The 15,792-nt window shown below is 42.5% G+C and overlaps 1 protein-coding gene across 5 annotated transcripts in view; it reads right to left on the bottom strand.

Annotated features, from left to right (window-relative positions):
* The window catches only part of CADPS2 (calcium dependent secretion activator 2), a 596,794-nt gene that overhangs the window by 339,974 nt on the left and 241,028 nt on the right, over positions 1 to 15,792 (bottom strand). For all 5 annotated transcript variants that reach the window (XM_030215887.1, XM_030215888.1, XM_030215889.1 and 2 more), the window contains exon 8: positions 4,492 to 4,631. In XM_030215887.1, coding sequence (XP_030071747.1) covers positions 4,492 to 4,631 — 140 coding nt within the window. The remainder of the gene's footprint in view (positions 1 to 4,491; positions 4,632 to 15,792) is intronic.

Raw genomic sequence — 15,792 nt, 5'->3', positions numbered from 1 at the left:
ACTGGGGTGAGAGGCAGTTATTTTGGTCTAGGGACGGTCCTTTTCTGGAAAGTAGTGGGTCAGGGCTGATGAAATCAACAGGTGTGTTAGTGCTTAAACTTTCAAAAAAAAAGGATAACTACACCTCTTGAGATCTGGTTAACCTTTATTGTATTAAAACAAACTGCATAGTATTATATGATTTGCAATAAGTTATTTTAATCATAATAATAATCTTATTTGCATGCGACCAGGGCCAGCATAAGGTAGGTGCAATCACAGCAATTGCCCTGGGCCTTCATGCAACAGGGGGATTTAAACATGGTTAAAGCTGAAAGAGATACAGACTGCTGGTGCTTTGGGTCCATCTGCCCTCGGCCCAAGCATGTCAAACACTGGCCCTGCACGTGATACAACCCATTAATACATCCCACCTTGGGATCTCGGAGTCTGCAACACTTTCAATGGCAACCTGGGTCTACCCCCTTCCAGAGATAAGATTGCAATGCCCTATTTAACTTTACCTCATCTCTTTTGGAGAGAAACACAGTCAACATTTGAAATCTGTACAACCATTTAGGTGCCAGTAACATATTCACTAAATAAATCCGTCCCCACAAAGAGAGCAGAAGCACCCCCCGTGTTTGCAAGTGCCCCAATGTATCCTCCAACAGAACTCAGATATTATTCACGTATAATTGTGTTAAATTATTAGAAAGGTAGACCCCTAATACTGCCAGTCACCCACTGAAATGGAAAAGGGCCCTGCCAGGTGGTTTGTACCGACTGCTGAAAAGGCAGGGCTATAGATTTATGATAATTCAAAGTGAAACCTGAGATAAATTCTAGTAATCTCGGTATGGACTCTTCAGGATTGGTCATAGAAACATCTGCAAGTGTTTTGATAGTGTGCTCATTACTCTGGAGACTCTATCATCCCCTTCTATGAGATGTATCTAAGGCTCAAGCGAAAAAAAAACAAAAAGAAGTGATGATAATGGGCATCCCAGCCTGGTTCCTCAAGAAATTGCGAATCAGGAAGTTCTTTCCCTATTTACTATTAGCTTAGTCGTTGGATTATGATATAAAACATGGAAGGCCTGCAAAAACCAACCTCCGCATCCCTATCATCTCTAGGACCTGAAATAGATAGCTCCAATCAACTTTATCAAAGGCCTTCTCAGCATCTAGACTGAGGACCAGCGTTGGAATCTCCTGTTTCTAAGTATATCCCATAGCTAGAAGAATTTTCCGCACATTGAGTACTGACTGTTTTTTTTTTACAAGCCCTGTCTGTGCGTCAATAAATTAGATGTGGTACAGCATCCACCAGGCGATTTGCTAAAATCTTAGACAATATTTTAATATCTACATTGATTAAAGATATGGGGCGATATGAGACTGCTGAATCAACTGGATTACCCGGTTTGGAATTAAGGTAATTAATGTGGTATTTTCATGAGAAGGGAATGCTCCCACCACCACCATCTCATTATAATAGTTCAGTAACAGCTTCACTAATGGTAGTTGTAACATTTTATAAAATTCTCCACAGTAGCCATCATCTCCAGATGCCATATGGGCCTTGAGAGATTTTATGACCTGTTGCAGCTCTTTTAGTTGGATAGGTGCATTAAGACTCTGCAATATTTCTGAGGGTGCAGTCGCTGCGAACATTTGAAAATGTTTTATAAATATCTGTGCAATGTAATCCACCTGCATGGTTCACATGCCTTGTGAGTCTTTTAATAAATGGACCGCCCTTGAGCCCCCCCCTCCCCCCCATGCCTTGACCAACTGTGCAAGCAGCCTCCCCGTTTTGTTACCAAATCTATGTAACCTGTCTTCTGATAGAGTAAGCCCCTGCATGTATGTTCGTGAATATATGTATTAAGTGAGGTCTGCACAGCGAGTAGGAAGTTCTTTCAATCTAGATATGGGGGAATGAGCATATTGCTGTTTTAACTTTTGTAACTTCCGTTCCATACTGACATTTTGTTGAGACGACTGACATAAGCGATTATATCCCCTCTAATTAATGCTTTAGCCGCTGGCCAGTATATCTAAGGTTGATCCTCATAGTGCACATTATATGTGATGTAATCCTGCCATTTAGTAAGTAAATACTTAAGAAAATCTAAATTATGAACCAAATAAGTGGGAAACCTCCATCCTCTACCCAATCCCCTTTCTGTCAAAATTCTTAGGTCTATCCATACCAGTGAGTGGTCAGATATGGCTCCCAACCCTATTTCTGTGGCATGAACTGAGGAGAATAATGTAAAGGAGACAAATATATAGTCCAATCTAGCAGCAGTACTATGTGCTCTTGACAAATGGGTATAATCCTTATCATTTGGGTGAAAGCACCACCATGGATCTAAAGCGTCAACATGAAACTCTGTAACGTTTTGTGGCTTATTACCCCCTTACATGCCCCTTTAGGTTCTCTGATACGATCTAATGTTGGATTAAACACCAAATTCATGTCTCCAGCTACTACCAGTCCTGCATCTCTATAAGGGAGAAGTTCGGCAATCAAAGAGGGATAAACGTTTGATGCAAACGGTGTGGGGGCATACATACACAGAACATAAGAGACTTTCCCATGTGTCCACACCCTGAGGAGGAGAAATCTACCCGAGGAATCCTTACAAATGAAAGAATCTTTGTAATTTAAAAGATTTTCAAAATAAAATAGCTACTCCCCTATGCCTGCCCCTAGAGGAGGCATAAAATACTTCACCCACTGTCTCCGGAATTTCAAATGCTCTATACCAGTGAGTCTGGTTTCTTGCAGACAAATGATGTCAGCATGCTGACATTGTAAGGCTGTTAATATTTTTGCCCTTTTAATGGGAGAGGTTATTCCCCCCCCCCCCCACCCCACACACACACATTCCAACTCACTATTCGGCAATCACCTGTTTTAGAGCCACTCAATTCCAATTAAAGCATATCAGACTTTAAAGCTGTAATAATCTAGGGTGCCCAGCCTCACCCCAGATTCAAAAAACTGACTGTTCTGAAGCCATATATCAGCACCCATAATAAAGCTCACTGCATCAGAATTCATACTTGCATGCACATATAGAGAATCACAAGGCATTTGAATAAATTCCCAGATGAGATACCCATATACTATCAAAGTCTGAATCCCCTCTCGGTTCCCCAAACCTCCCTTCCTCAACTTTCCACCTATTAAACCCCCCCAACAACTCCCTCTGCATTGAAATGCACAGAATGCACAGCAAATGCAGGAAGTCACTGAAATACGTGGGATTCCCACCACCCCCTCCCTCACACGCCACACCAAAATATTGCCAGTAATTTCCTGTCATATTACAATCGAGCACCTAGTACTATAGCAGTGTTCCCATGAAGAATTTACAATACAGCATAACTTCATATCAATTTTCATAACACACAAAACATTTTGTGCCCTCCAAAACCCAACCTCGCTAAGCAAACATTTGCAATACTCAAGTGGACAAAGTATTTAAATAATCTGTTGCCGAGGACTCTGAGTCATAGGTTATCCACTTTCCTTGCACTTAAACTTTCAAAACAGCAGGATACAAAAATGTAAATTGAATGTGTCTCTCGTGCAAGGCTGCCCATATTGGACCAAAGTGCTTCCTTTTTTCCTGCAATCTTGGAATATTTTAATAGGAATGGAATCATATTGCAAAGTATCTCTTTTTTGCCTGAATCCTCTCAATATTTCAATTTTATGTATGTAATTGTGCGGTTTTATAAGAACTACTCTCGGGCGGGAATTCACATCTCAAACTCATCCCACTTGATGGGTCTGCTGAATACAAAATGGGACAACACTGTCGGTTAGTGCAAATTCTTTTTCAACCATGTCTCCAACAAAGGTATCAAGTTGCATTCAGGCAATGATTCAGGAAGTCCAATGATATGGAGATTAGCTCTACGCGATCTATTTTCAAGATCTTCCAATTTTTCCTCCTGCTGCATGGCCTCAAGTGGAGTAGCATGTTGTGAAGTCAAGTCTTTCACATTCGAAATCCACTGTTCCAAGTTGTTTGTATGACCCAACAGATTGGTAAGAGACTCCATCTTCCTGATCTGTGTTATTACTGACTCCAAACAAGGTTGTAAAGCTTTGTCCACTGCCGCTGTCAACTGTGCTAGCTGTTCAGTGAAGGCCATTTCTGCTTGCTTTATGGACCCCGCCATCTTGTTGTCATTCCCCCGCAGCTTGTCTTAGAGAACGAGAGATTAGATATTTGTCCATACATCCAATGCACTAATGAGAAGTGAATCCACAAGTTCAGGTTATCTGTTTATGGTGTGGGAATGGGGGGAAGGAGATGCGGGGCCCCGGAGCAGAGCCGGCAAATGTCTTACTCCATCAATGCATCACGTGACCTCCTCTGCTTCAGATTTTATTTATAAAGTTTCATATTCAATGTGAAAAGCAGAGTATAAAGCAACATAAATATTAGACAAACCATATGGATAGAATGTAAACATCAAACTTACCCACTGTGTTTCATGTGAGGTGGTTTATCCATTCTCACCGCCAGCCTGATTTTCAAATCAGAGTCTTGGCTGTTTTTTGGGACTACCATTTTATGCAACTCAGGTGACTTAGAACTATTGGATGTTGGGGTTAATATTACCTGTAAATGACAAAGACAAAAAAAACATTTTAGTTCTCACAAAATTAAAAACCTATTGCCTGCCAATGATGGCTAATAGCTTTACTGTCTTCTCCAATTTAAAAATGAACCATCAAAGTCAAGATAATGTTAATAGAGCACTTGACTGCATCTTGTCATTTGCAGATGTACTTTTAATGTAGACTCATTCATTTTCTGACAAATGGGTGTTTTCATATTATCGGTTAACACGTTTTCCTTATGTTTCATTTCAAACAGGATAAATGGTTCAACAAGAACCAGTGGGATAGACAGCTAAGAAATAATAGTGTAACATTAAGCCATCAGCTAGAACCCTACAACACAACATTCTGCAGGCACAATGCCTACTGGAAACAAGATGAAACCATCTTATTATGAAAAGAATACTCTCACAATGAAAATATTTTTGTGTGTCTGTGAATACTGAGACTTACACTGATTTTTTTTCCTATTCTCAAAGGTACTAGACAGGGCTGTCCCCTGTCTCTGCTTATTTTTGCATTGGTGATGGAGCCTTTGGCGCAATCAATTTGTGAGAGTTTGGAGATTGGTGGCATTCGGGTTGCAGAGAAAGGAACATAAGATTCTTTTATATGCCGACGATATTCACTCTTATGAATCCTCAGACTTCTTTGCCGGCTGTTTTACAGCATTTGTGGATTTATGGGCGGCTGTCTGGGTTTGCACTTCATGTCGCGAAGTCGGAGATTTTTAATATCACTGTCCCAGCTTCTCAAGTGGCGGAGCTGAAAGCGCAGCTTCCCTCTGTGTGAGCGTTACAAAGTATCAGGTATTTAGGGGTCCACATCCTCCTGGATTTGACTTTTGTTTTCCCTAAACTATCCCCCCCTCTGTTACAACAGGTGGTTGCGGATTTGGACCGTTGAGGAAGGTTTGCGAGTTTCTTCGGTGGGTAGGGTGAGTGCTGTTAAATGTCTGTGTTGCCATGTTTTATTTATTTGCTTGTCTGCCTCTGCCTACTTCTAAGTTATTTTTGGTCAAATTGTAGCAGAGAGAGAGAGAGAGAGAGAAAGAGAGGTGTGGGGGGGGGGTATTTTGTATTTCTATGTTATGATACCGTTGACATTCTGCCTGTGTAATCATTTGCATTGGTTATTTTCTTTAATAAAATGTTAAAAATAAAAAATTTATATTTTCTGTCTCATTTATTCTACCTCCTTTCTTCAAAATACGGATACTAAGTAGCAGCAAATTTGAGCAAAAGGAAGTGCAGAGTATGTCTGCATCATGAAAATTTATATACACAGAAAGTAATTTTACAACAGGGTGCCTAGGTTAATAGGGCAGAAGGCACCTAATTTTGAGTCTATTTTATAAAGACACCTATGTGACGTTATACAATACTATTACAAATCCAGCTGCAATAGCGCCTACAATGAAGGCATGTGCAATATTACATCTGCTTGGGTGCATGTGTAAATGTTCACATGCACAGCATGCAATTATCAATATTTATCATCAATATTCATATTTCATGACTGCCTGCACTCTACTTGGACCATGCCCCTGACACTTTCCACAGTAAAAACTACGTGCCTTCATACCAATGCACATACTTTTACAAAAGCCATTTTAAACATATATACTTCATATACTGTGCATGCTAAAATAACATTATAAAATTACCCCGTAGAGGGTAATTTTATAACACATTGCTTAGTTTGAGAAGTGAAGGACCATATTTTTAGCCCATTTTTAAAAATCTGCCCCAGCAAAGCTTTTCAAATTTCAGCTAAAATGAAGCTGTGCACATTTATGGTAAAAATGTTCACACATAAAATACATACGTAGGTGTGTATTTATAAAATACTAGTAAAAGAGGCCCGTTTCCAACAGTAATGAAACGGGTGCTAGCAAGGTTCTAGGGCTCCCTCCCTATCTCCCTCCCTCCCTCTCTCGTCCGAGTTCCAGCCCCCCTACCTGCCCCCCACCCTCCGAGTTCCATGTCCCCCTACCTGCCTCCCTCCGAGTTCCATGTCCCCCAACCTGCCCCCCTCCCTGTCCTCTGAGTTCTAGGCACCCCTCCATGTCCTCCGAGTTGCAGGACCCCCTCCCCTTCGAGTTACAGGCCCCACCCCTTTGAGTTCCAGGACCGGCCCTCCCCTTCCAGGACCCCCCATCCCGGTCGAGTTCCAGGTCTCCCCCCTCCCGGTCGAGTTCCAGGTCCCCCTCCCCCCTCTCTCGTCCCCTGCCCCCTGAGTTCCATGCACCCACTGTCGTCCGAGTTCCACAACCCCGCGCCTCCCTCCCTCTCTGTGGCCTCCCAGTGGAAGCAGGACGTGTGCGGCTGCCCCTCCCATTCGCAAGTGCCGGCTGTTCTGTAAAACATTTTACCTCGTGGTCCGCCAGCAACAGTGAAGTCGAGCAGGCACGGCACTTCAGACTGCCTTCACTTTCGCGTCTGTTTCAGCTCTGCCTCTGGTCCCACCCTCATTTCCTGTTTGCGGAAGGGCAGGACCAGAGGCAGAGCTGAAACAGAAGCGAAAGTGAAGGCAGTCTGAAGTGCCGTGCCTGCTCGACTTAAATTAGTTTACATTGCATATTAACCATGGGAGGAAAATGAAGTAGCAAATTGTTCCTAGAATGGAAGCATCTTATGAGATTCCAAGATAAATAGATGGGAACCAGATCACGTAATATAAGGAAAACAATTCTATCAGTTTAAAAATACAGTGAGCATGTACCAGCAACCAATGTAATTTTATTAAAAAGGGAGTTACATGCTCTTGACATTGGGCATCAACACGTAATTGGGCAGCACTATTTTGTAGAATTTGTAAATCGCTAAAGAAATTCTCTGTACAACTAATATATAAAGGATTGCAATAGTCAAGGGAAGAAAGGGTAATAGACTGAACAATACTACTACTACTATTTATCATTTCTATAGCGCTACAAGGCATACGGCATAATAACAAGATGGCTTCCTAGAAGCAAAAGACTTACTAACTTGACTGCCAGAGATACCCCTGTCAAGCTTTGTACAATAACTCAGAAAAGGTGTTAAAGCAACTTATCTTAAAAACGAAAATGGTACATTTCAGGTCTTATTATTTACTCTAGAGTTTGGTATGGTTATAAGCAATGGTGATAGTGACATAGCATTTTCAAGAAAGTAGTAATCTTATGCTTTTAATAAAGTAATTTAATTATGCTATTTTATAGGCAACTTATCCATGTTAGAATTGATAACATTAATCAGCTTCAGACTTTGGAATGGCAACTTCCTCTTAAATGTGAGAGGCTTATTTCCTATTCCAATACGGATGGTCTATTTAGCAAAGTTTTAGTAGTTAATGGAGTTTTATATTTAGGCAACACAGATATATTGGGGTTTTTTTCCATAAATACTTGTGGTTGCTAAATCCAAAGGAGTAAATTTTGCTTTCTTCGGGATTTTGACTGCTATAGTGTGATATCCTCCCTATGAAGAAAGACTAAGGAGGCTAGGGCTTTTCAGCTTGGAGAAGAGACAGCTGAGGGGAGACATGATAGAGGTATATAAAATAATGAGTGGAGTGGAACAGGTGGATGTGAAGTGTCCACGCTTTCCAAAAATACTAGGACTAGGGGGCATGCGATGGAAGTACAGTGTAATAAATTTAAAACAAATCGGAGAAAAATTTTCTTCACCCAACGCATAATTAAACTCTGGAATTCATTGCCGGAGAACGTGGTGAAGGCGGTTAGCTTGACAGAGTTTAAAAAGGGGTTAGACGGTTTCCTAAAGGACAAGTCCATAAACCACTACTAAATGGACTTGGGAAAAATCCAGAATGCCAGGAATAACATGTATAGAATGTTTGTACGTTTGGGAAGCTCGCCAGGTGCCCTTGGCCTGGATTGGCTGCTATCGTGGACAGGATGCTGGGCTCGATGGACCCTTGGTTTTTTCCCAGTGTGCCATTACTTATGTACTTATCTTTCTACAATAGTAAACTGATCAGGAAGCATATGAAGTAGAGGATGTTCAGGGTATTTTTTTGAGTTTTCTTTAAGTCAAGTCCAACTTGAGCATGGCATCGCTGTAGATATTTGAGATGCCATGCTCAAGTTTCAATCAAAGAATGACAGGATACCCCTTCACTGTATGCAGGTGTGCAATGACAGCACCCAATAAGATATCCATACCTGCTGTTTTGCTGCTCACTCAATGCTACAGGAAGTGGAGTGCATAGCAGAAGATACAGCTGAAAAAATAGTATAAAACGCATGCTCTCTATATACTAATTGTGGTATACTACTGGTAGGAGGAATCAAATCAAATCTCATGGTTGACAGTGAATAGAACTTGTCATCTGTGTATAGATCTGCTGTTTAAGCTCAGTTTTCATATTAAATGTAGAGTGGAGGAGACCACGTGACGCTATGAGCTGAGCAAGACGTGTGGTGCTCTGGCTCCGGGGCCCTCACTCCTTAGACATCCATTTTTGCACTTGCAAGAGGCTCCAAAAGCGGTTTAACAGACGGGAAAGTGCTTATGGACAAGTATATTAATAAATCGCCAGCGGAGATGGCGCAAAGAGCCGCGAAAAGAGAAAAAACTAAGTTGGGAGCACAAGATGGCAAAATGGCGGACGGGCAAGCAGTGGCGGCAATGTCGATAAGTTTTTCGGAGCAACAATTGATTCAGCTGACCGCGGCCACTAAACAAGCCTGGGAACCGAAGTGGTCCGAGCTCCATGAAAAACTAGATCATTATCAAACAGCGCTAGACGGCCTGGGAATTAGAACAGGAGATTTGGAGGCCCGAATGTCAGCGCTTGAAGATGAGACGCGAGAACACGGGCCTGACATTCAAAGCTTATATCGTAAAATAAAAGAACAAGGAGAAAAACTTGAAGACTTAGAAGGCCGTTCCAGGAGGAATAATGTGCGCATAGTGGGACTGCCGGAGCAATTACCAGAACGGAACTTAAGTACATGGCTAGAAAGTTGGCTGGCAAAAGAATTGGCCCTCACGGATTCGGCAGGATCCCTGGTTATAGAGCGTGCCCACAGGGTAGGGAAGAAACCAGAATCAAACGCTAGACCACGAGTAGTGGTGGCGAAAATTCTTAATTACAAGCACAAGATCGAGATTCTACAGGGCTTCAAAGAACGGAGGGACTTGCTGAAATATGGGGACCGGAACATATTGATTTTCCAGGATTATACAATGGCGGTGCAAGAGCAGCGTAAAAAGTTTCACCCCCTTTGCTCAACTTTAATAGAGAAAAAGATCAAATTTGCGTTGCAATACCCGGCCAAATTGCGCCTATGTCTTCAAAACAATTGGTACTCTTATTCTTCAGTAGAAGAAGCCCGGAAAGCACTGATAGACAAAAAGCTTCTAGAAGAATCTTGAACTCAATTGCATGCAATTGTAAGTGAAAGAATGAAAGTTCCTTTTGCGGTGAATGTTGTTTATAGGATGTTGGGGAGTGGGGGTCCCAAAGCGAGGGATCGTGGTTCTCGCTTTTTCGTAGGCTAAGCGGCCTGGGAGGAGGCATAGGGAATACTGGAGGCAAAAAGGGAAGAGGGGGGGTATTCGGGGAAGAAGGGGAGAGGGGGGGGAGGGAGGGACATTAAGACATTAATATCTTCACCAGTGACAGGTATGAGGCTGGCAAGGGAACACATTAATTGGCAGTATATAAAAATAAGCGCTTTTGGGTGGCTCGCGCAAGGGAGATTGGCCACAGATAACACTTATAGGCAGCCTTGGAGGTTAGTCATGATTTATTTACCACTACTGACATGCCCACACGAATTATCACATGGAACGTAGGAGGGATATCGTCCCCATGTAAGCGCGCAAAGATATTAACAGCACTCCGCAGGCATGGCGCAGACATTGCTTGCTTGCAGGAAACTCGGCTTTCTGAGGTAGAACATAACAAATTGCAGAGAACATGGGTGGGGGAGGTTCTGGCCAGTTCCTCATCAGGCCGGAAGGGCGGAGTGGTAATTTTATTTAGGAAAGGCCTGTCGTATAAAGCCACATTACTAGATAAAGATCAAGAAGGACATTATTTGTTGGTAAAAATATGGCTCCAGGGGTTAGAGATGAACTTATTAGTGGTGTATGGGCCAAATAGACAAGATCCAGAGTTCTATCAAAAAATACAGCAGTTAATTCTTAAACATGGCGGTTTACCCCTATTGTTGGTAGGAGATTTAAATTTAATTATGGACCCAACTATGGATTGCACTAGCCCTACCTCACAGCACTATCGAGGTAATAGAGGGGACATCTTACCAAGCTTGGTGCAGGTTCTGGACTTGGTGGACACCTGGAGGGCACTTCACCCTACAGAAAAAGATTTTACACATAGGTCTAGAGCCCACGGGACCCAGGCTAGATTAGATTATGCTTTGATAACGCGTAACATGTTTCACAGAGTAACTAAGGTAACGATAGGCCCAGAGGAAATTTCAGACCACGCCCCGCTGTGGCTAGACTTAGAAACGAATACAGAGGGGCTTGGAGAACGGAGATGGCGGTTCCCAGCTTATTTATATAAGGACCAACACTTTCAGAAGTATCTTTCAGATAAGTGGGAAGAATATGCAACACATAATGCCCAGCATGAGGACCAGGCCTCCCTGTACTGGTCTGCCTCTAAGGCAGTTTTGCGAGGAGACATCATTGCATATGTGGTAAACATGAAAAAGAGAGCTGCGGCCAGCATCCTGGGGCTAGAAACACAATTGCAGGTAGCCCGGAGGGCCCATGCTAGGCACCCATCGGCACAGACACTTGAGACCTTAAAAGCGACACAGGTGTCCCTCAATACGTTATTGCATGAAAGAGAAACACACTCTCAGTGGTACAGGAAATATAAATTAGAGCGGTTTGGGAATAGACCGGGCCGGTTGATGGCCAGGATAATAAAAGCTGGAGGGGGCACGCGGGCAATAGACTCGCTGAGGGACGCCCAAGGGAAAATAACCAATCAACCTGCAGAGATCGTTCAAGTACTGGCCAAACATTTCGCCCAGCTGTACACCAGGGAACATCTAGGGAGCCCTCAAGACATAGAGCAGTATCTGACACAGGCCAGGCTCCCAAAATTAACAGAGACAGAGAGGCAGGCGCTGAATGACCCACTGACAATGAAGGAATTGCAGGCAGCTGTGAACAAATTAAAACTGTATTCAGCGCCTGGGCCTGACGGGTACTCTGGAGAATACTTCAAGCTATTATCATTGAAAGCTAAAGGGGCATTGTTAGAATACTATGATGAAGCCATAGAAAAAGGGGTCCTCCCGCGATATGCTAATACCTCCACTATCACACTTATCCCGAAGCCCAATAAACCAAAGGAGAAGGTCGAGTCCTATAGGCCAATATCACTTCTAAACGTAGATACAAAATTAATGGCAAAAATTTTGGCGGAGCGATTAGCTTTAGTTCTGCCTGGACTGATTGGGCCGGATCAAGTGGGGTTTGTCAGAGATCGGTCCTCCTCATGGAATGTTAGGAAGGCGCTCTTGGGTATGGCCAGTTGTCAAGAAAGAGGGGACCCGGCAGTGCTGTTGAGTCTAGATGCGGACAAAGCATTTGACAGAGTAAGCTGGGATTTCCTCTTTCAAACTTTACAACACATGGGACTTGGAGACTGGTTTCAGAAAGCTGTTAAAACACTGTATAATCAGCCCAGGGCAACTATAGTAGCAAATGGGGTTTGCAGTACAGAGTTTGACATAGAACGAGGCACGCGTCAAGGGTGCCCTTTGTCTCCCCTCCTGTTTGTACTTTCCTTAGAACCTCTACTGCAGCATATAAATCAAGCGGAAGCGGTGAGGGGGGTAGAAGTGGCAGGGCACCACCTTAAAACAGTGGCATATGCGGATGACCTGCTGATAATGGTTTCTGATGTCCGAAGCTCTCTCAGGCCACTGTTGGAGTTGTTAGAGCAGTATGGGAGAGTGGCGGGATTCACCTTAAATTTGAACAAGTCCCAAGCCTTAATACTAACATCGGACCTGTCAACAAAAGAAATTACAGGGCTGCCAATCCCAGCGGCAGACGGAGCGTTGAAATATTTGGGTGTGTTGATTCCGGCGGAGTTGGATCAGTTATACACAACTAACATTCGTCAGTTGCTGAGAGACACAAGGCAGAAACTGCAGGGGTGGGTGTCCCTCCCACTGAACCTTTGGGGTAAGATAGCAATGTACAATATGTTTATAATACCAAAATGGCTATATATCTTTCAATTATTGCCATTGTCATTAAAAGTCAGCGATGAATGTAAACTGAATCGAATGCTGAGACGCTTTTTGTGGAATGGGAAGAAAGCACGTATATCTTTGCAAGTTATGTACACACCAACTGAGTATGGAGGGATGGGACTAATCAGTGTAAAGAACATTACCGTGGCAAGTAGTATGCGCCACATAAGGGATTGGTTCTGCCGGACATCATATTACTCAAATACAGATTTGGAGCTGCAACTTCTGCCGAAGGCGCATTTTAGTAACTGCTTACATACAGGAGGAGCGGAGATCCCAAGAATTCTGAAATTAACAGGGATTATGAGTTCTGCAAAAGCAGCTTGGAGATGGATATGTCGTCTACATCGTTTCTCTGCAAAAGTAACACCGTTTTTGTCGGTGGCAGGTAACCCGGAGTTTCAGCCGGGGTGCCTTTACCCAGCCTTCACTCGTTGGAAACAAAAAGGGATTATATATTTGTCGCATGTCCTAACCGTGGAGGGAAGGCCTAAAACGTTCCAAGAACTGGAAGAGGAATATACAATATCTAAAATAGATAATTTTCATTACATGCAGCTGAGACATTACCTCCAGTCTCTACCCTGGACAGACTTAACGGAAGATGTCCAAGAGGAGTTATCGTCAGCCTTTTCTTTGGGGGCACAGGTAAAAGTGCCCCTGGCGTACCACCACCGTCATATAAAAGACACGATATCTGAAATGGATTACAAACGATTGGCGGAGAGCTGGGAGAAGGACTTGTTGATTACTCTAAAGCCAGATCAACTTAGAGAACACATAATATCTATCCGACAGCGATCGGTTTATGCGGCCCAATGGGACATACAATATAAAATAGCTCTGAGGATATATATAGCACCAAGGAGGGCATTCCATATGGGAGTGTCCCCCTGGGGCGAATGCCCGAAATGCAAAGCAGAAGGAGCAACATTGGACCATATGCTGTGGTCATGCAGAGGTATCAGAGTTTTTTGGGAGTCCCTGATGGCCCAAATTTCAACTTTATGGAAGGTACGTTGGAAAAGTGATGCCAGGTTGTTGCTGGGTCGTTGGTCGGTGCCACAGCGGAGCCCAAGGGGAATGAAGGCCTTTGTGGAAAAATCCATCATAATAGCAAAACAATGCATTCTGGCTGAGTGGATTACAAATAGATATCCCACTATACAGGGGTGGAGACTGCGGATGATACACCTAACACGGATTGAGAGGATGGACATAAAACAATGGCCCTCGGAAAGAGGTGAGAAATGGACAAACTGTTGGAGCCTATTCACGGACACCTTGACGCCAACCGCACGAAGCCGCATCTTAAACAGATAGTTGTGTAACCAGCACTGGTGGACAGAATGAGTGTAAAAGGTTGAGTTCATGAAGGGGTTGAAGGGGGAAGGTAGGGTGGGAAGGGAGGGATCAGGGAACGACTCTGACCCAATTGGAATCTCACTTAGAGGTGTAAGACTAACGAGTCAAGTCTGGGTAAGGGGAGTTGGGAGTAAAGTTTGAAAACAAATGACTTTCAAGTTATATGGTTATGTATGCACGTGACATGATGATTAGTGAAATGTTAAGCTTGATATGTTACTGACTAATAAAAAATGATTTAAACATAAATGTAGAGTGGAACTAGAACCATTTATCTGCCAAGAAAAAAAAATACTTCTGTGCTATTTGGCAATGTTAATAAGTTATAACAATCTTTCTGGAACTTTCATATCTGAAGACTTTGAAGGATTTGATAGATAAAAATGTAGATAAAGCAAAAATGTCTAGTGAAGCTTAAACAGTATGGGAAGAATTCCAACTGTGAAATCCTGATAAGCCAAAGCAGACCATCAGGGCCTCCATGATGGACAAGAAATCCATTTTCTCCATTCACTTATGAAACTGACAGCTTGCTTCAGCGCAGTGAAATCTTTACCTCAAGTTACAATGCATTCAAAATGAGAATCAAACTCTTTAAATTTACGAGGGAGTAGAAAATTACTAATTTATTACTGGGAACACTGACTACTTCATTGTAAAAAAAAAAAAAAAAAAAATCACAGTAAACAGAACCCACCTGTCTCAGCCAATCCACTTATACAGACACACAAAACTTTAGTCTTAAAAGATATCACTAAATTAAAAGATAAAAAGAACACGAATTCTCAAAATCTGACCAAAGAAGAAAAATAAGCACTTAAAAGAGATGAATCTATCATCATGAAATCAGCAGGTGCAGGAGATGCAATTGTGATAATCAACAAATGTGATTATGTCACTAAGATCAATAAACAGCTCAATAACACCTCCTTTTATAAGAAATTGAAACCAATAAAAGAGAAGATTATCTTTCTTACTGAAATTGCCAGGAAGTGGCATTCCTGACAGCAAAAGAAGCTGAGTTCCTTACAGTGGCCCACCCTATCACCCCGACAATATAAATATTACCAAAAATTCATTTGTCACTACAATCACCGCCAGGCAGACCTATCATTTCTGCCACTGGCTCCCTACTGGAACCTCTCTCCACATTTGTTAATCAATTCCTAAGACCATTTGATTGCAGAATACCATCGTACACTCAAGAGTTAACTGACCTCATAAATATACACAACACCACCACATGTGAAGGGAAAATCTGACTAGTAACATTTGATGTAGAAATTCTCTACACAAATATTCTCCAGAATGAAGCAGTAGAAGTCATTAGAGATAAACGAGCTAATGGAGAATTTTATTTAAGAGTGCCAACTGAATTTATTGTTGAACCAACAACACTAGAACTCACTGAGAATTATTTTGCATTTCAGAACATGTTCTACCAACAGATTAAAGGTACTGCCATGGGTGCAATCATGGCACCTTCAGTGGCAAATTTATATGTAGCAGACTCTGAGAACAAATACCTGGTAGA

This window comes from Microcaecilia unicolor, chromosome 10 (genome assembly GCF_901765095.1).
Source record: "Microcaecilia unicolor chromosome 10, aMicUni1.1, whole genome shotgun sequence".
NCBI classification, from domain to species: Eukaryota; Metazoa; Chordata; class Amphibia; order Gymnophiona; family Siphonopidae; genus Microcaecilia; species Microcaecilia unicolor.
The sequence above is the reverse complement of the archived record's forward strand: the minus strand, read 5'-3'. Positions and strand labels throughout refer to the sequence as shown.